The following is a 21,371-nucleotide window of genomic DNA, read 5'->3' on the forward strand; positions in this document are numbered from 1 at the left end:
ATTGCTGCCATTGTTCTCAGGGGAGGAAATGGACTCTCAAAGCCTCCAGTAAAACTCTTCTCTGACTCACTGACCCAAATTGCAACCTCAACCCTTTCTTGAACTAATCACTGAACAAAAAGTACAGGAATCCCTTGAGACAAACCAGGCCTATGCCCTGAGCTGAAATGCGGGGGTGTATGTTTTGGTTTTGTTTTTTTGCTAAATTATCAATGTTTACTTGTTTTTTTTTAATGTGTTGTTATTGATTTTAGAGAGAGAGGAAGGGAAGGGGGAGAGAGAGAAACATCAATGAGAGAAAGAAACATTGATCAGCTGCTTCCCACTTTCCCCCTACTGGGGATTGAGCCTGAAACTCAGGCATGTGCCCTGACCAGAAATCAAACCCTGGACAATGCTCAACCAACTAAGCCACACAGGCCAGGGCAATATTGTCAATGTTTAAATTTAATAAATACCTTCAACAGAAGTAACCTCCAAATGCAAAGTGATCATGCATTCGTGAGATAATTAGGTTTAATAAAAAGGTAATAATCCAGCGACCATATCCAGAAATGAGACACAAGTTTAAAGTAGTATGAAAAGTACCTTTTTTTCCAAAATTTTCAGGTTATGTGTGAGATTTTGTGTATGTGGTAGATTGTTAGAGTAACGGCCCCCAAATCATGCCAAATCACATGCCCGTGCCCTTGAGTACTTCTCTCCCAAATTGACCTTGACTTGCTCGGGCCAACAGAAACAGCAGGAGCTCAAAAAGCCCTTGCACTTTGGGGCTTCCCCTCTGAAGGCTGGTGAAGTAGCCAGGTGAGCCTGCTGGGGAGGAACTCCTGGTGTCTCTAACTCTTTTGCTGCTACTCAATGGGAAAGAGAGAAAGACCGAGTCAACCACACTGTCTAAAGATACTTTTTCAAGGGCAACATTCATCATTCACCGACTCCATCTTTCAGAAACTTGATTAACCACAGTTAGTATAGCCTTTCCCTAACCAGGTGTTCAACTTTGTTTTAAAAATCTAAGAATACAGCCACAGCATAAGACAATTGAGTTTATTCCATATTTACCTTGACGTTCTCTTGAAGGCATGTGATGTCAGTTACTAAGAGCTGTATAAAGAGCTCAACGACAAAGGGCCCCAGAGCACCCTGGGGCTGTGGGATCCAGCACTCCCCAAACGGGAGTGAGAAACAGCCATCAGACAGCTGGGTCTACTGGCTCCGCTGCAGCTCATGGGTAAGGATCGGTAAACTTCATTCGTGTGTGTGTTGTGTGTGTGTGTGTGTGTTTGCATATTAGCAAAGATCAACATTAAGAATGGGTTCCCCAGCACCTATTTGTTCTCTGAATTGCTGTAGGCAGGAGTTTTGACTTCTGTCTCCACTTTTCCTGTAGACAGGCTGCAATCTGGAGTGAAACTATTGTGAACTATGCTGCTGGACCCACCTTAGGCTGTAATCAGGTCAGCAATCTGGCAAGCGCGTCTGTCCTTCCTTAACCAGCTGCAGTTTTTAGAGCATGGTTTCAGACTCCTGCACTAGGAGCTCTTTGCACCCATTTGCACGGATGGGTGCAAAGTCACAGATCTTGGAAGCCAAGAGGTCATCCCACCCATCCTTCACCTGGAAAATTACCCTTAAGCCTTCCCAGAAAGCCCTTGAAACCTTCCTTTATGGGGAAGAAACATATTGGGTAATACATCCTAGGGCCCCACCCGATCTTTGTCAATGGGGCCTCATGTTAATGGTTACCATTACAGCAAGGGCTGGTTAACTTCTGGACACCAGATTCCTTGTCTGTGAAACGAGGAGGGTTAATGTAGGGTTATTAGAAGAATGGGAATTGATTAGGAGACTTGATTTGGGGGCGGTAAACACACAATACAATGTGCAGGCGACATATTATAGAATTGTACACCTGCAATCTATTTAATTTTATTAACCAATGTCACCCCAATAAATTCAATAAAAAATAAAATAAAAATAAAGAATGTGACTCAAGTGCTAGCACATACTAAGGAAATGATAATACTAACCCTTCAACTCTAGTTTAAGCATCCTATCCTTTTTTTGATATGTGTAGTGGTAATTGATAAATATGAAATACACAGTTCAATAAGAGCCACTCCAATAACAATCTTTATATTCGTTCCTTCATTCCTTTACATAAGCCTCTTGTTGACCTACTGACTACTCTTCACTATGATTCGATTAGTAGTAGGAAGAGCAGCTTGAAGACAAATTGTGATTTTAAAAGGGTTGTTTCTGAAGGCACAGTAAGGAGCATCGGTCATAGCGTACATAGTACAATCAGCCAGAGTTAACTAGTAGAGAGCTTGTCAAAGCAAAAAACAAAAAAACAAAAAAAAATGGGGAGGGAGCGATTAACCAAAGTCTAATGTTTTTGGAAAAGAATGCCATCAATCTGTTTCAAGATGTGAGTTGCTCTGATGTTAAGAGTAAAAGACCCTGCAGTGTGGTTGCTCTTCTCACCCTTAAGGGTGAGTGGCCTTTGGAAGGCATTAAAGAAGAAAAGCTCTTAATAACCGAAAAAACACTTGCTGGGCCTCAGACCAGGCCACCAGGAGCACCGTGTGAGGTTTAGCAACTGTATTGCTGCCACCAGTCTATCCAAAGTGGGTTTTAGAAGAACTGAATTATATAATGAATTGATCTACCTACACAAAGTTCTCAGGCCTCCCCTTCAGCATAATGCCTCTTGCTGTTAAACTAAGTACCGTCTGATCTACAATTCCACGACAAAGCCCTCTAAAGGTCCCCAGACTCTGGGATACTGCTGGATTTCCTGCGTAGAGAGTCCAGGGAAAAGGCTGTTGGAGAAACAGGTCTTGACTCAGGAATATGCTCCATTTTGTATTTTTCGATGTATGGTGAAGCTACTTCCCAAACCTGAGAAACAAAGATGAAACCAGAACGTTGACATTTATTTCACATGCCATTTAAACATCAACTTCACCTGAAGCCAAAACATGATCTACACCTGACTAGACACCAGCAGCTGTTTGCTTGCTTTTCTTATAAAGCGTTTAACACACAATCAGTGTCGATTAGTCTCTGGTTGCATTCAAAGCTTTTCAAATACAAAGCCCAAAACTTTTTGAAGTTACCATGAAGGTTTTTAGCTGTTTACTCTTCTAAAGTCAAACAAGCCAAAAAACAAACAAAACCTAGAGAATTCGGTGTGGACAGAATTAAGGAAAGTTCCTCAAGGGTCTGATTGTGTGTTTTCTAAAGCAAACCTTGAATGATACAAAGCAGGGGATTTCCTCATTTGCTCTGTTTCCCTGCCATGTGTGTTCTGTCCCTGGACCAGCAGCATCAACATCACCAGGCCCAAGTCAGAATGTCAGCCCCCCTCCAGACCTGCTGAACCCAAATCCACATTTTCACATTTCTCCAGGAGATTTGCATGCAAATTACAGTTTGAGAAGCACTGTCTCAGACCCATTAATCTATTTTCTTTCAAGAATCATACCTTCTCAAATTAAGGCCCTGTTCTTGGTTTACAGCTTTTTATCTGATTGCCACTGACAGCCAAGGGGGCTTTTTTTTCTATTCTTTTGTATCACCTTAGAACATGTATTCTTTCAAAGGCGGACCTCCTCAAAAACATATCTGCACCCCCATGGTCACTGCAATTATTTACAATAGCCAAAACATGGAAGCAAGCTAAGTGTCCACTAATAAATGAATGGATAAAGAAAACAAGAAAATGTGATATATATACATATATGAATATTATTTCCTTTTTAAAAAAAGGAAATCTTGCCTGACCAGCGTGACTCAGCAGTTGAGCATCGACCTATGGTCAGGGCACATGCCCAGGTTTTGGGCTCGATCCCCAGCAGGTGGCGTGCAGGAGGCAGCCAATCAATGACTCTCATCATTGATGTTTCTATCTTTCTCTCTCTCTTAAATCAATAAAATATATATACATATATTTATTCTAAAAGGAAAGATTGCCATTTGTGAAAACATGGATAGACCTTGAGGGCATTATGCTAAGTGAAAAAGCCAAAGAAAAATGCTGCATTATCTCACTTATATGTGGAATCTAAATTAAAAAGTAAAATAAAATAAAATAAAATAAAATAGTACCAAACTCATAGATGCAGAGAGCAGATGGGTGGTTGCTAGAGGTGGGAAATGAGAGGTAAGTGAAATGGGTGAAGTGGTCAAAAGGAACAAACTTCCAGTTATAAATAAGTCATGGGGACATGACATACAGCATGGTGACTAGTTAATAATGTGTATTATATATTTGAATGTTGCTAAGAGAATAGATCTTGAAAGTTCTCATCATGAAAAAAAATCTGTAACTGTGTGTGGCAACGGATGTTAACTAGGCTTATTGTGGTCGTTTTGCAATATATACAAATACCGAATCATTACGATGTCCACCTGAAACTAATATAAAGTCTTGTACCAATTGTATTTCAATTTAAAAAAGGCTAACCTCTCACACACTTCTCTACTAGCGCCAGAGTTAGCAGCAAGCAAGGGACTCCACCTTGAATGCAGGGCACACTTGAAAGTGACAGGCATGAAGACCAAAGGGAAAAACTGTCCCCCAAGAGTAGAGCAACTATTTCAGGGGAAATCAAGCAATGCTAGGGAAGACGATACCTACAAATTACTACAAAAGGCTTAAAGAACTTTAAAAACATATTTTAAAAAATGAGTCGGCATGCTAGGTGACGGTCTCTATCAGAGGAGTCTATAGTCAATGCAGCCAGAGGAAATCAGCAGCATAGGGATCTGTATGTCACCAGGGTGGTGGGCAGGACACACCAGAGCTCTAGACAGACCCACAGCCCTTTGAAGTGAAAACCTGGGACTTTGTGTTCTCTTCAGATCTAAGCAGGCATTGGACCAGGTGGTGGCTGGGTGACAGCATTATAGAAGGCACTTTAGAATGAAAGAGCACATTCTTGGTGACAGGGATCCATGAACCTTCCGTCTCACTTTCTCCCCATGAATACTTGTTCCAAAACTCCGTTTAAAATTCATTTCCGCTTCCAACCCTTACATAGTCAGTGTTAGGGTGCTACACGGGACACCTAAGAGCTGATCAAATAGCTTCTTGGTGGCCTTGCAAATTGCACAGGCACCTTTATGTTCACTTCCAGGGAAAAGCCAGAAAGCAAAAGAGCAGGACGCTGTTTCTCCACGGCCCACCCACTTTACTTTCCCATAACGACCCCAGACGAAGAAAGAAGCCAAGCAGCGAGCTTGCCTTTTGCTCTACGAGCAGCCTGTGTGCCGCCTCGATGTCTGGAGCCATGAACCGATCTTTCACCCAGGGCCTGCGAGAAAGCAGATCAAGGCATCAGCCCAGCACGAACCCTGCCGGGGCTCAGTCCCCAGGCGGTGTCACTCCCGTTACAAAGGGCCTTACCTGACAACAGAGCGCACCAGGTCATAGACCTTCTCCAGGGGAGTGGTCGTCCTCAGGGGGCGCAGGAACTCGATGCCCTGGCAGGCTGCCAGAAGCTCGATGGCCAGCACTAGGTGGAGAAAGGGGGAGGGGGCGGCAGGTTAAAGCCCGCCACCCGCCTGAGGGCTGTGAATGACCAAGCAGGTGGCCTCTTGGATGCACCTTTAATGGTGAGGGGGGCAAAGAACCCAGGCAAATGCCTGTTTCCCTCTCCTCACCTCCTCTAAAGGAGATGGGAGGTCTGCTTGCTAGTCCCACCTCTGTGAGGTTCAGCTTGTTTTTAGTCTGTTTTTAGTCCCTTTGGCCTGAAATACCTGGCGTGCAGAACCTCATCAAAGGGTTGAAGGAGCCGGTGATGAGTCTTTGGTTGCCCTGGGACTGAGTCTCCAGGGTGGGGCCAAAGTAGGTTACAGTTGTTCGGGTGAAAAATAATACAATGATTAATAAATAATAATACAAGAATAAACTCCATGTTTCGCATACTCCCAATGGTAAACCTACTTTGGCCCCACCCTGTATAATGTCCCTTTCGAGATTTCAAATTCAAAAGCTCCCAAGTCCACTGCTCTCAGAACAATTTATTTTGTGCACACACCCCTTCCCTTACAAAACTAACATTGCACCTCTCCTCCCAATTAGCTGGCCCTATTTGTTGTTTAGGTCTTACCCTTAAATACTCCTTTGAAGATGCCTTCTCTCATGCCTTCAGACTTGGTTACATTCTCCTAGGACTCTATTATTTAGTCAGAATTTTGTTAAGTGCTACCAAGAATTGCCAAGCTATTGTCCAATGTCTGCCTCTCTGGTTAGACCCTAATTTCCAAGCGGGTAGAGAGAAAGAATGTCTCTTCTATTGTCTAATCCAAGGCTGCCTGTTGGATGTGGTGATGGCATTCTAGTGCATAAGCGAGCATTGATAGTTAAGTTAAAGTACGCAGGAAGGCCTTCGCCGGTGTGCTTAGGGGTTAGAGGGTCAGCCTGTGGAGCGAAGGGGCCTGGGTTCGATTTTTGGCCCAGGGCATGTACTTCAGTTGCAGGCTCCAGTCGGGGCGTGTGCCTCGTGTGGGAGGCAACCAATGTGTCCCTCTCACACTGATGCTTCTCTCTCTTTCTCCCTCCCACTCTCTCTAAAAAGCAATGGAAAAAATATCCTCGGGTGAGAGTTAAAAACGCACACACCAAAAAAATAAATAAAGTATGCAGGAAGAAAATAATATAAAATAATACAACAGGGATTTGCTTGAAAATAATTTGAGAAAAGAAGAAATGAAGCAAAAGTGCTGTTGAATCAGAGTGAGGTGCCTAGGAGGTTCATGCTATCAATCTCCCCACTTTTGAATGTTTTGAGTCTTGTTAAAAAAAAAAAAAAAAAAAGCCAGCAGATGAACCAGTTTAGCCAGCAAGTGTGATTCTTAATCTCCCGTGAGCATGAGAATCAGCTGGAGGACTTGTTAAATCCAGATTCCTCTGCCCTCCTCCCCAGAGTTTCTCCTTCTGAAGGCGTGGGGAGGGGCTTGAGAATCTGCCTGTCTAACAAGATCCAGGTGAGGCTGATGCTGCCGGTGGGGATCCCACTTTGAGGACCACTGCCGAAGTCATTTACCCATGAGGCCCACCATCCCCGGCTGGCTGGGGTTACCTTGCTCCACGTGCTCGATGACCCTGAGGGCCTTCCTCGCTGCCCATCCTCCCATGGACACATGGTCCTCCGTGGCGGCGCTGGTGGAGAGGGAGTCCACGGACGACGGGTGGCACAGAGCCTTGCTCTCAGAAACTGCAAGAGGTGGGTGCGGGGTAAGGATATGCTCTAACAGGAAAAACTGCCCGACTGACACGTGTCTGCCCAAAGTGCTCCTTGAAAGCACACAGAACAACTTCAGTAGACAGCTTGGGAAGCTAAACATTCAAAGGGGACTTCCCAAAGTCCATAACATTCTCTAGAAATCAGTGACCTCTCCCCCCACCATTTTAATACGAGAACTTGCTGCCCTTTGAAGGGGTATTTTAACCTGGAGGTAAGTGAGCAAGTGGAAGATATCTGACAGAGATGAATTCAGATGAATTTGCTGGTTATTTGCATTGAGTTTTAGTGTGAGGCTTAGGTGAGTAAGGGATTGGGAGGAATACTAACTATATTTATTGAGCACCAGGCATAGTTCTAAGGTTTTACCTGCATTAATTCATTTGGTCCTCAAAAACAGCCCCACTAGGTAAATTTATCATGTGCGTTTTACATAGGAGTAAACCGAGGCTCAGCAGGATTGAGACTTGTTCCATATCACACTGCAAATGGCAGAGCCAGGATTCGAACCCAGACTCCATGCTCTCCTGCCTCTCGGGTAGGTTTGCCAGATAAAAACACAGGATGTTCAGGTAAATTCAAATTTCAGATTTAAAAAAATAAGTTTTAGTACAAGTATGTCCCAAATAATTCAAATTTAACTGGATACACTGCATTTCTCTTTGTTAAATTTGGCAACCATATTTTAGGATTAAGTACTGATTAAAATGAGGTCCTCATTAATTGAAATAAGAGCACAGATTTGGGAGCCAAAATGCCTGGACTTGAATTCGCTGCTCGTTACTAGCTGTGCAAGATCGGGGAAGACACTTAACTCCTCGGATCTTTAGGTATTCATCTGTGAAATGGAAGTAATAATAGTACCTGCCTCTTGATATTGTTGTGATGATTAAGTGAGCGAAAATAAGTGAAGCCCTTAGCACTTCGTTTGTGCCAGGCCCACTCTGGTGAGTTACTGATCTGTCCCCTTACAGTGTTGAATCGGGAATGAGCTCTGTGAAGCTCAGTGTCCATAGAGGGCCTTCTGCTTCTGATAAGCACTGTTGCATGTTGTAATCACATTGTTAGTGGTTGGTGTATCTAATGCAATGGATCCAAAGTTTAATTATTCAGATCCGTTCAAGTTTCACCATTAACTATAAACATCTGGGTCCTTTTCTTTCTGATCGTCTTCAAATTGACTTCGGGGAACAGCTACAAAGATAAAGTTCATATGTGATGTCAAATTGTGTCCTACAGAGAGGTTGTGGAAACCTCATTGTTTACGATCTCACTCGTGTGTTACTGTGTCTCAATACAATATTGTTTATGTTTTGTTCTATAATTTTTCTAAAAAATATTAAAGAGACAACCTGCTGCATTGGTATGAAGGGAGGCAGGATGCAAAGGGAGGTGCTGAAAAAGTTAGATCGCATTCAAAGACAAAATTTGATATTTTCAGGTAAAATGGAGAGGCCCTTCAATGGACAGGCTTGCTATCTGGGAAGAGGGCAGTGTCCTTACCCAGGGCGGCGGCCGTGCAGTGGGCTATCATGAATCCAGAGTTCAGGCCACCTTCGGCCACCAGGAAGGCAGGCAGCTCGCTGAGGGAGGGGTTACAGAGCCTTTCGATCCTTCTTTCGCTAATCGCAGCAAGTTCGTGGACACCGATGGCCAAATAGTCCAGGGCCTGAAAGAGTATCTCGGTTCAGCTGGCCGGCATTTGGAATATGCTCTCAGGGGCAGCAGCAATTCTAAAAAACTTACTTTCGCTGGGTATTCACCATGGAAATTTCCTCCAGAAATAGTCTCTCCCCGGTTGGCAAAGACCATCTTTCAAAATAGGTTAAGGCTTGAACACATTTCCTGATTACTTCAAATAAAACACCTTCCCCAGTCTGCCTGTTTCTAACATTGAGGCAGCAGCCCTTGTAAAATCTGGGGTGGAGAGAGGGAAAGTCCACAAGCAGTTGTTGACATACACGGACAAACACACAAACAAACAATCTTAAGAATTGTGTATACCCAATTAGGGCCAAAGAAACACAAGGCATGAAACACTGTTTCCCTTGAGATTAGAGACTCTCAAGCATCATAACTGTGCTAATCTGGTGGTTAGTATTTGCTCTTAAAAAGTTTATAGCCTGAAACTAAGAGCAGAGACCAGGATGCCAGTTTCAAAGCAATTTCTCTCTCTTCAATGGGCACTGTGAGCTTGTGCTCTGTAGAAGAACCTGCCGAATGGAAGGCTTTGCTGATGACCAACCACCAAATTGTCTGGAATAATCAATTCTGGGAAAACTTCCAAACAAACTTTCTACTCAGTGACCTGTGCAGGCGTTCACAGCAAATGGTGGCTGATAGGTCATCGTAAACCCATTTAGGTCACAGGCAACTTTGGACTCACTGAATATTTGTCTTCTCAGGGATCATTTCATCCCTTTAGGCCCTTCACCTAAACCAACAGAAAAAGACCGTAACAGGCCCTTCTTCCACATTCCAAAGAGCTCATTTTTACCTACTGCACTAAAGAATATTCACTACCTATCATATCAACTAGGAACTCACTCTGTGTGAGAGAGGTTTTGGCTTCCAAAGAGCTGGAGGTGCACGTGTTGCACAATCTTTGTCAAGTCTAGAGTTGCCCTTTGAGCATCTCAGGTTTCACTCTCCTTTCCCACGAACCCACCCCAACCATAGGCCTTGGTCTTCTCTCCATTCTCTGCGTCCTTACAGCAAGCGACCTCTGCACCATTATAATTTATGCATGTTTTGTTGTTCTCTAGCTCCAAGTAGGTTGGTTGGCTATTAGATTATAGCAATTAGAGGTTAACTCCCATCATATCCAGCAACTAGGTCATAGGTGCTCTTTATCTGCTATAGAAAACCTGGAAAACTATCCTTTCAGGTAACACCAGTATTACAGGAGAACTCCCAAAGATTAAGCTATTGGAAATTCTTCAGCAATTAAAAATATTCAGTTGAGGAAGTAAAGGATTTTTGGCTGAAATTTTTGCCAAGGCAAGGGGTGGGGGGAGACTTTATAGGGAATTATTTCCTCCCCCATTTCCAATAACTTATTGTTTTTTTAAAGCTCTCTAAGACACCCTTTCAAACTTAAATTATGTAAGTGTCGATTGATACTCCTGCTCTACAGGACAGATAGATGAGATAAGACTACATGGAGTTTAGGAAAACTGCTACATTTGGGGGGTGGGATGGTGTAGAGGGTGGTTAGTGAGTTGAGGATTATTTAGTGTGGATTTGACTTAACCATGAAACAATCTGAGAGGACATAAAACACACATCCTAAAGTACGCTCATTGGAGAAACCTCACCCAGCTGCTGTGGGCCCGTCTGCTAGCCCAGGCTGTGAGCTGCTTTCTGGGATGCTAACTCAGCACTTTCTCCAGGGGTAAGAACCGAGTCAGCCCTGATCGGTTTGGCTCAGTGGTTAGAGCGCCAGCCCATGGACTGAAGGGTCTGAGGTTTGATTCCAGGTCAAGGGCACATACCTTGGTTGCAGGCTCGATCCCTGGCCCTGATTGGGGCGTGTGCAGGAGGCAACCAATCAATGTGTCTTTCCCACATTGATGTTTCTCTCTCTCTCTCTCTCTCCCTCTCCCTCTCCCTCCCTCCCTCCCTCCTCCCCCTCCCTCCCACTCTCTCTCTCTGAAAAAAAACACACACACAAAACGGAGACAGACAGGCAGTATGGTCTCTGTGAAGACTTAGCCAATGTGACCCCTGACTGATCACATGAGCGTCTAGAGGAACAAAGCCATCCCAGAGCATTCCATAGCAAAAATACTGAGATACCCACACCAGGAAAGAAAGCCAAGCCCCGTCCCTGAGAAATGGAAGTGTTCTACCCTTCTTTGTACAAACACAGAGAAACACTGATTTGAGTAAAGTCCATGTCAGAAATGAAAACTTGGGATGTGGAAAGCCATAGCTCTCTGAACCAGAGGCACTCATTTTATGAAATGGAGGGACAGGGCAGAGATGCTACACCATGATCACTTCAGATCTTAGAATTACCAGCTGAAATTCTATAATTATGGTTTAGGAAACAGTCAAAAGATACAGGATTATCTGTTGCACTGTTCAGTTCTGTGGTAATCAATTTCTTCACAAATGCTATGGTGTCATTCACCACACCGTGGACCTAAAATGTAAGAGTAAATGAGTTACTACATGGAGGACGCTGACAATGGTGCCTGCCCTGCGGAGTCTGATACTCTTATTAGAATAGCAAGGATGTTCGAAAGTGGGATTTATTCCTATAGCAGAGCTCGTTTGGCCATTCTTCCTCATAGATGTTTTTGATGTAGCGAGAATAGAGCTGGCTGAGTACAAGGACGGAGGGCCTTCACTCTGGGCGGGAGGCTCTTTATTGCCCTGTAGACAGGAACTTGGCACAAACTGAAATACAGGGTGGGGCAAAAGCAGGTTTACAATTGTGAGAACTCAAAACACATAGTTTCTTCTTGTATTATTATTTATTAATACTTTCCATAGGAACAACCATAACCCTACCTTTGCCCCCCACCCCGTACTGTTTCATTCTTGAGAAGCGTGTTAATCTCTCATTCTACTAATTGCCATATGCAAATGTGTTGTAACATCTGCAGTACAGGATGCCTCATGCTAACCCAATCACCTGCACTTTTTATTTGAAGTTAAGCCTCACAGGTTCATTTGTGATGATTTATGTCTGCCTATGGAGTGCAGGTGAGCAGGCGCTCTTGTGAACACCCGTGGCTGGCTGGTTCTAGTTCTGTCTAGCAGGGAGAGCAACTGAAACTCCCCTAACTGGTTAGGATGATGTTATTTCTAAGAATTTTCAAGAGTGAGGGCACTAAGCCAACACAGCAAGTTGCCTGTGGGACGTCTCTTCAAGGTTGAGCGAAGTAATTTAAAAGGAAACAACCAGCTTATCACATAGAAATGACAATAATAGGACAAATGGAAGTATGATCTACATCATTTTTAATAGAGGCTGTAAAGAAGCTTGGATCCTAATAGACCATTGCATGATTTTCTAACACCTTCCTCTTTTCCTACCCCCCCCCCTACATTGGGAGAGAGAAAGGAAAGTCTGTTTGTTGCTTTACCTGTGGACAGCAGCGCAAGGTGTACGCATCCTGCACACGGTCACAGAACCTGTGACTCTCTGTGGAAAAGGTGGAGGGGATGGCAGGGAACATGTTAGCGATTTCCCCCCCACAAAACACAAAACCAAATAAGCTCACTCACATAAACTTGCCCAGACCTGCTATTTCTGATGGGTGGTGATCCGAGTCCAAGAGTGACCGAAACCGAAAAGCAACTTCAATTTGCCCAGGATGAGGGCGGACAGCATGAATGTCTAGAATTGATGAAGAGAAAGCCTGAGCAACCCTCATATTGGAACAAGCTACCATGGACGGCTCGGAACCACCCACGCTGCCGACACAGCCCGCAAAGTCCCAGGTCCTTAACCGCCCCTGAGGATTAGAAACATCTCCAAAAGCAAGATCTTCCTTGTTGTCTTTATTATTTCTACTTCAAATTTCCAAGTACAAATGATGTATTGCAAGGTCAACTACTGGGCATTCAACTCAAAACCCTGGGCTACCCTAAAAAGATTTAGGCTCCTAATGGGAGGGAGCTCTATAGTAGCCTAACTTAACTAAGTCATTTTTAAACAGCTTTTTTTGTCCTATTCTATATAAAAATACAGAGTTTTTTAAACTCATTACTTTCTAGGTAAGATACCATTTTTATAGTCCCCCACCCCCAGTTTTCTAAAGGGGACCAACCTGAATCCTACTATAGTTCTAAAACTCTGCAAACATAGTCCTAAAACAGCACATAGTTTGATGAGAGCCAGATCTAGGTGATCTGGGGCAGGTCACTTAACTCTCAGGGTCAGTGTCTGTAAAACGTGGTCATTTCAAGGGCTGAGTGTGGCAGAATTTAGGTGAAGCTATAACAGTATTGAGTACGTCACAGGCTTTTGGGTTCCCCCCGCACCCCACTCCTGTGTCTAAAGACCTCAACCAGCCCGCCCCACCAGCCCTGGTTGAATGAATAGCGACCAGAGGAACCATGCTGACCGGTATCGAAGGCTCTGGTGGTGCCCTTCAGCACCTCCAGGGTCAAGGCCGCCACGATGTCAGCCTGCCGCGCTATAGCACTGGCCCTCTCCACAGCTTCGCAGCCCAGGGAGGTGATCATCTGTGTCCCGTTGATGAGCGCCAGACCCTTTGGGGCAGGGGAGAGAAGTTTCCTACTGTATCTTTTTGTAACAAGCCTAGGTACAGGCTTTCCTGTAACTTTCCTAAGAGGAAAGTTAGCCAGTCAGTCAGCTAAATGATGCTTATTCCTGTTTTCTGAAGGGCAGGGCAGTGATGTTACTTAAGCACTTGAGGACTCAGTGCTATCCTACGTGAAATCATTACTATAAATCCGGCAAATAGAATAGCTGTTAGTCTCCCCATTCTCAGGGCAGCAGAGTAGCTCCAGTGTAAAAGGCATATAAAATCTCTAGCTCTTAATTATGCTGTATTTCTTCTTTAACTTATCATTGTTATAGACAAGATAACCTAAAACATTTCTGGTCCAGGAGTATTAGGATGCTCTTGGCTTAGAGTATCTCTTAGGGATCCTGAGAGATCCCGACTTAAAGTTTAAGTTCTTAGGTAAGAGAACCCGTAAGCATCTGTGGCATGAAGAATCTTTTAAATACCGATGGAGGAGCTGTTTCTTCAGTGACCAACTTTCAACAAACATGTGAGCCATGTTTATTTTAACAGATCAGCGAGACTGATATTAAGACTGAAAATAGTGCCTAAAGACAGACTTGTTGACATGAACAAATTTTCCTTGAGTCTCCTTACCTCTTTTGGTTTCAAAACAATTGGTTTCAATCCGTGCGCTTCCAGGACCTAAAGAATGATTTCAAAAATTATAACGGGGAACAAATGAAATACCAGCCTATTACTAATTTCATGAGGAACCCAACAGAAGATCTTTAAGCCCAAAAGTCTGTCTGATAAAAGTCTAGACCTACAGGGATTAGCTCTATTTCTCATCTCTGGTCTATTCTCTAGTTCTGTTCTTTAGTCTGAAAGCAGACTTAGCTTTCAAATGATTTTTATACTTAAGTCAGGGGCTCTCGTGTCTACAGAACCGACCCTGAGTTTTGGTTTCGGGTCCTTGGTGTTAGGTGTCCACCTTAGTGATTCACCGTCTCCTGCTGCCTCCTGAGCCCACACGCACCTGTGCTGCGCGAAGGCTGGGCCTCTGTCTGTCGGTAACCCTGCCTCCTGAACTTGACCTAAAAAGTCTTCCTGAGGCAGAACCTCAGAGCAGGGCTTCTCAGTTGTGTGGCAAATGTGTGAGGGTCGACGAAGGGGGGACTGTTGGCCTAATAGATGGGAACAGAATTCTAAGGGGAAGTGGGCAGAATAATCTTACTCTGAAATAAAAGAAGTAAAAACAGTCACTAAGTTAAGGTCTCTCTAGGGAAGAAGGAAGGCAGAGCCTGCACCATGTACTATGGCAGTTTCCCAGGTTTTTTAGAGAATCTATTACACATCTAACTCTGCTCTGAGTGTGGGGCTGGGGCAATGGAGACAGACAAGCTCGGGGGCAATTACAGAAATAGAATGTGCAGTCTCCGGGAGGTAGGAAGTGGGTACAGTTCAATGGGAAACAATCACAGAAGATGCTAGGAGAGCACAAAGGAGCAAAGGGGACTTGTGGGGGGCAGGTGGGAGTAGGGCAAAGAGCCAGAAGAGCAGAGAGGGACGTTTCCCCGAGGACTCATCAGGAGGAGCGGGAGTGAGTGGGGAAGAGAGGATGGCCCTGTGCTGGTCCTTCTGCCTAGGACGCAGCATTCCAGCTGCAAGGAGCCTCCAGAGTCTGTGATGGGGAACCTGGTGGGGAGGGATGAGGCGGGTAAGGTGCCAAACAAGGCTCTTGCAGCCACTTTAAGTTTAGACTTTCTCCTGAGGACAATGGGAAGCACTGTAGGTTTTAGGCAGGACATACTCAGATTTGCTGTGTGAAGGGGGCCTGGGGAACACTGTACCCAGAGAAATGATCAAGAAGAGTCTGCATGGAAGGAGGTGATCTGGAACCCGTATTCCCATGAGGATTATCTGTTTCCTTAACCTCTCCCTTCTCCTTGGCCCTGGACCCTTTGCTTAGGGGACCTCCCAACAATAGATCAGTGATGGCCCTTCAAATAACTCTTTGGGCTGCTCTAATGGAATTTGGAGAGCTGAATGAAGAAAATATTCGAGCTTTATCAGAAACAAGCCTTTCTAATTAGCCACCAGGTGGGAGCTTGGGGGTCAATGGGCCCCTTCTTTCCAGAGGCCACAGAGTGAGTGCTATGATCCACAGCTCAGTACCTGTGAGACCAGCAACTAGGTAAAGTTCTGACAATGTGTGACCTCCCAGATAGGCACCAGAAGTGTTTTAGGTGCAGAAGAGTTTCCCGGGATCAACACTGGCAGCTGTGCCTTTTCACCAAGGTGATCGCCAAGTCCAGAGGCCGGCAGTTGGGTGTGAAAGCTAAGAGCCTTGCCTAGTATGACCTCCAAGTTTCAGTTTTCTCATCTATAAACAGGGATAACAGTGGCCCCCTCACTGGGCTGCTGTAAGGATTAAGTGATAGAAAACATGCTGTATGTCCAGTGTCCAGCCCAGGGAAAAATCTTTCAGATGGACATTGCTGTTCAAGTCTTACGTATTTAGCGTCAGCCCAGCCACTCTTTGGAGACCACATCTTTCCTTCTCCAATGAGCCCAAGGGCAAGATGAGAGAGTGGAGCAAGGTCTCCACTGGCACCAACGGTTCCTTTCTCTGGAACGTAGGGCAGGCAGGAGGCTGGGAGGGAAGCAGACACTCGTTACTCCAGGAGAACTTCCTTCTGGCCAACTTCACTTGGCCAGTGAGGCCCACCTCCCCCAACAGGATCTAGGGTCACCTTCTGGTACAAATACCTGGAGAAAGCTAATTCCTCAAGCACAACTGATACTTAAGGGACCTGGCCGGGGTGCTATAGAAAGAGATGAGGGGAAGGAAGAGAGAAAGAAAGGCAGGAAGGAAGAAAAAAGGGGGGGGGGGAGTGAAGGAAGGCAGGAAGGAAAGAGGAAGCGCCCAGTAACAAAGCGGTTCCTTGTAGTCTCTTTAAGTTGAGACTTTCTCCTGAGGATAATAGGACACATTGCAGGTTTTAGTCAGGACATGCCCAGATTTGCTGTGTGAAGGTGGGTGGGGGAGCACTGTACACAGAGAAACGATCCAGATCAGGCTGCGTGGGGAAAGGTGATCTGGAACCCGTATCCCCATGAGGATTATTTGCTAACTCCCTCCTTCTTGGTCCAGAGGTGCAGAGGTGCTCCTTCCTTATTGTTACTGTGCATGTTCTAATCTGACCTAGAAATTCCTAGAATTCTGGCAAGGTATCTTTAAGATGTGACCAGGAACTAGCTGGTGCATTATAGCCTTGTTTCTAAGAACAAAAGTTAGAAATGATCTAAATATGGAATTAAGAGATTTTCCTATGACCAAACTTTGTGTGTGGCCATTAAAGCCTATTGGAGAATGTTTGGGAACACGTAAATATTGACATTAGAAAAGAAATATAAAACGTTCCAGAAGGAGAAGGTTCACCAAAGTGTTGATGAGTTTTCTGGGCAGGTGAAGTCATAGGCAACTTAGTCTTTTCTTTTGCCAGACTCCTAGTCTGCCGCCTCACCACCACCTATAAAGGGATGTGTGCTGTTTTGTAGGAAATTCCCAATAAATTACCAAAAAAGAGGCTTTGTTTTTCAAAGTAAACTCAGACGCCCTAAGAGCAGTGTCTTTGCGAATTGCTAAATATTTTCAATAGGGGAAAGCAGTGCCACCCACAGGCCAGCTTCCAGATCTGAGCTCACCCTGGGGGATTCTCAGAACTCTAGGGCCCCAGAAGTACCATCAAGTCTACTGTATGGGACATGCCCAGCCTCAATGGAGGGTCAGTCTGGGATCCATTGCATTACCATTAAATACTTCGATAACTTGTTTGAGGGTCTCCAGGGAAATGCCACTGTATCCTTTGGCTAAGACATTGATCCTTAAAGCCAGCAGCATCCGACATCTCTCAGGGATTAGTGGTTTCCCAACACCTACAAAACAATTGAAAACCAAAATCTATTCCACCTCTTGGCTGCCTCCATCTCTTAAATCTTTCTTCAATTCTTGACTCAGATAGTTGGACTGCTCTCCCTCCTGTCTTGCTTCTTAAAGTCGTATCTTCCCGACAAAGGTGAAACCCCAGTTTTGCCTTCTCAGTTTCCCCTCTTGGAACACTTCGGTGAGCCCCCACTTCCCACCCAACACCCTTGGAATAACGTCCAGACCCCTCAGCACACATTGCCTTGCAATCTGATGGGAGCTGATTCTTGACAGACTCCCATCTTACCTCGTCCTGATCAACTCATTCCCTGACTTTCAGCCTTGATTTTGTTCTCTTGGCATGACTGTACCTGTACAGGTGCTCCTGTTCCAATCCCTTCCCTCTCCCTGGCCCATTCCCTTTCCTGAGATTCAGCTGGAGGGCGCTCTTTTCTGATGCTTTCTGCGTCCCTCCCTCCCCCGAAGCACCCAGTCCCTGGAAGGCACTAGCTCTCCGTGGCTGTCACAGGATGCATCGCTCGGTGCTGTACTTTATCCAGCCAGTCAAACGAGATCTAGGAGGCACCTAGCATTTGGAATGATTTACCTGAAGAGTGCGAACGTACAAGGTTGACCTGGAGCTCCCTGAAAGAGAAAGGGCAAAAACCCTCTTAGATACCTCATGGTGAAATGTCCCCCCACCTGCCGAGGGGGAGGGAGGGGCAGTTACATCTTTGGAGGGACCGAGCGAGGCAGCCTGTTTCCAGTACCAACTCCTGTGCAAGTCTGTGCAAGTCCACCCAAGCCTCCGGATCGCTAAACTGGGCCAGATGTTATTTCCCTTGTTGAAAGGGATCTGGAAAAATGGGGGTAGGAGGCAGGGGAGTGTGTGTGCGGTTGGGGAGAGCAGGGATCGCACTTACTCTAGCTTATTGATAGGAATGACAGTTCTGGCAAATTTCCCGAAACCCGTGGTAATGCCATAAACAACTGGAATAAACAACAGGCATTATCCAATTAGATGCAGGCCATATACAATTTTTTTAAGTCTATAAAAATAATTGTATAACACAAAGGGAAGAGATACCAGTCTTTTCTTTTATGATGCTATCTATGACTTCCCTGGACTTTTCCACCTTCTTCTCCGCCGTCGGGGTGAGCTAGGGAAACATTGGTCAGAGCCGAGCGCCTGGAAGATTTCCACCCGCGGCAGTAAAGGACAGAGGATACCCTTCCCTCCCCCGTACCTTTATTTTGTAGCGTCCCTTGCCCAAGTTCACCAGGTCCTCGGTGGTCAGGCTGTCCCCATCTAAGGCGATGTACTGCACAAGGGAAGGGGGTCTCTGTGAGTCTGAACAGCTTAGTTGCTCAAACAAGAGAGCAGGGAAGCCTCAAGCAGGACCAAACTTGGCACTTCAGAGATTTTATCACTGCCAATTTAATGGGCTAAATTAAAAGAAAGCTTACCTAAGGGGAGGCCCAGTAAGGAATGTCAGAAACCGAAAAGCATAATGCCTTTCCCTACTTCCCAGAGCTGGACAAAGTCCTGACCTGATTGACAGTGTTTGCTCATCAATTTTGCTGGCTCTCTCCCTCCTTAAATGAGGGGGACTTAATTTTCTTAACAACAAAATAGAGTAGTTTGCAGCTTACCTTTTCCGGCTCCCGGTATTTGCTGTACCTGAAGCCGGGTAAAGGAAAATACTGGGAAGTGTGGCAGAGCCCCAGCCCCATCACTGGCAGGAGGAGCCCCCAGAGCAGGCCAAGGAGCCTGCAGGAAAGGATACAGGTAGACTCCTTCTGGTTGCGATGGAATGAAGTCAGGAGACATGGCATCCCCCTCTATGACTGAAACAAGAAGACAAGAACGACCCTTTACGGATCACGGTGGAGAGCCAATTTTGGCCTTGCTGGTAAACCAGGGAAGGGCTCTTCAATTGCCTTTGAATTCTATCCAAATGGCTGCTTTAAAACGACGTTAGATACTTTCAAGTGCTCTTAGCATCTTTACAGCAGAGGAGAGCAAAAGCAGAGATGTAGGTGCCGGGTGTGGACCTGGGTTTAAGTGAAAGTTTAAGATCTAACCCCTACTTCTGTCCCCATCCCAGCTTTATTTGGTTTGAAATCTGAACTCGGTGCCGCTGGCCTCTCATCTGGTGAGGGTCTTTCGAAGGGCAAAAGGATCTTCACCTTTAAGTCTATGGAAGTGGGTATATAAGACAAAGCAAGTCAATTACTGCAGTTTGCGCCTCCGCTCCAGCCACTCACCCACTTCCACGAACTCGTTGTCCTCCAGGGCCACCTCGAGCGAGTCCTCATGGTCCAGCAGGCCCAGGCCCTTGCAGCGGCGCACTAGAAAGTGCACGTCGTCCACGGAGGCAAAGCCGCCGTTGTCTGGCTTGTTCTTCATGTACCTGCGCACAGCCTCGCGGCCCAGCCAGCCCACGGTGAGCTGTGCGTCCCTGCAGGGGACAGCCAGCCATTCTCCACGCACATGCACCGTGTACCTGGGCATGGCTCCCTGCCGCTCCTGCTCCTGCTCCTCCTCAGGTCACAGTCACTGGTGACAGTCGCCAGGAGCAGAAAGTTTTATCTAGCGGTGACTACCAGGTGCGGTGGGTGGGGAGGGCAAGGATGGACTTTCAAAATATGCCACTACCCTTGCCTTTACTCATTCACACGTTGGGCAAATATTTATTAAGGGCCCATGGTGTCCCTTTGGATTTTTGCAGCTGAGCTAGAGGCCCCGAGGGGGATGCGAGCAGGCCTGTGCACCTGCGGTGCAGCAAGGCCTGGGGGTCCTAGCGCCTGCTGGCACCGCTGCTGGCCCTTTCCCTCCAGGTTCCTGATTTCTCCCTCCCCCCTTCCTGTAACTTATAAACACTGTGTTCCTGTCTTTATCTTGGATTAGTCAACTGTGAAGTACACCCTGCCATCCAAGTATGACACCTGGGAGTGTGGCAATCCTCACTCATCTGTTTATTGCACAAACAGGTGTTGAGCAACTACTGCTCACTGTTAGGGTTTCCTGAGGCTGCCCCTCCACAGAGGGAGACTGCAAAGGCCAGAGATCATTTTCACAACTTCTCAAAGGTCACTGTCTGGACGAAAGAACCATCAGGGCTTGAAGGTTAACAGCTCAACCAGCCATGGGTGGAATTCCAGCTCAGGCCCTTATTAGCCTCCAGCACACAAGCTCTTAACTAGCCTCTGCTTCCTCCTCAGAGGGCAAAGGTATCTACCTGGGATCAAATCCTGGCTCTGCCTTTTACTGGCTGTGACCTCTGGTGAGCTATTTGACCTCTCTGGGCCTCAGCTTCCTAATCTATAAAATGGAGATAATGATAGTACCTGTTGCAAAGGGCTGCTGAGAGGATTGAGTTCATATGTGGAAAGCCCTTAGAGCAGCACCTGGTACTAAAGAAGTGTTTGTAACTATAATTTGGACTTTAATATTCTCTATATTGTTTTATAAACGTTCTCTTATCTTTGTACATGACTATCGGCAATCCAATGAAGCTTCTTCAACACAGATAACTGCTCCCTGCACCCAATTCATTGCTACTAGTATTAATAAAGTCTGAAGAGCATGTAAAAGAATCAAAGAAATGTGGGCACTAGCTCAGCAGCATTTTAGTGGTAAGCCAGTTTTTCTAGAGATTTGATGAACACAATAGAAAAATCCTTAAAGATCTGTTCCCATTAAAACGTATTTCTGCTGGGACTAGAGACACGTTGCTCACAGAAAACACCCATACCCAGCATCTCCTTCTCTGGCAGCTTCCCCGGATCTGTACAAATAAGGAGCCACCATGCCTGAGCTCTGTTGAAACTTGCACTTGAGCCACCCAAATCCTGACCGCTCCCTGAATTTGATATGCATAAATCTTACATTCTAATACCCACCTTCTGACCACAGCCTTAGAGCCTTACAGCTAGCTCCCCCCTTTACTTTGGTCATCTCTGCCCTTAGGACCTGTC

At 45.6% G+C, this 21,371-nt stretch overlaps 1 protein-coding gene across 2 annotated transcripts; it reads right to left on the bottom strand.

Moving 5' to 3' along the window:
* Positions 1-2,581: 2,581 nt before the first annotated feature.
* HAL (histidine ammonia-lyase) lies at positions 2,582-19,905 on the bottom strand. 2 transcript variants are annotated; one of them, XM_016221883.2, is made up of 20 exons: positions 19,659-19,905; positions 19,178-19,238; positions 19,044-19,071; positions 18,638-18,712; positions 18,478-18,550; positions 18,314-18,380; positions 17,998-18,035; positions 17,276-17,401; positions 15,976-16,115; positions 14,117-14,164; positions 13,334-13,481; positions 12,508-12,603; positions 12,350-12,408; positions 11,320-11,400; positions 9,000-9,065; positions 8,757-8,922; positions 7,092-7,226; positions 5,414-5,522; positions 5,252-5,321; positions 2,582-2,904 (listed from the first exon to the last, which is right to left on the bottom strand). In XM_016221883.2, exons 1-20 carry the CDS (start codon positions 19,903-19,905, stop codon positions 2,764-2,766), a joined length of 1,974 nt encoding a protein of 657 aa, XP_016077369.1. In that variant the 3' UTR covers positions 2,582-2,763. The 2 variants fall into 2 exon arrangements, with proteins under 2 accessions (XP_016077369.1, XP_087670101.1); XM_087813975.1 differs by having other exon boundaries at positions 13,334-13,509; positions 14,094-14,164.
* Positions 19,906-21,371: the final 1,466 nt, after the last annotated feature.

This window comes from Miniopterus natalensis, chromosome 2 (genome assembly GCF_054644295.1).
Source record: "Miniopterus natalensis isolate mMinNat1 chromosome 2, mMinNat1.hap1, whole genome shotgun sequence".
Lineage (NCBI taxonomy): Eukaryota > Metazoa > Chordata > Mammalia > Chiroptera > Miniopteridae > Miniopterus > Miniopterus natalensis.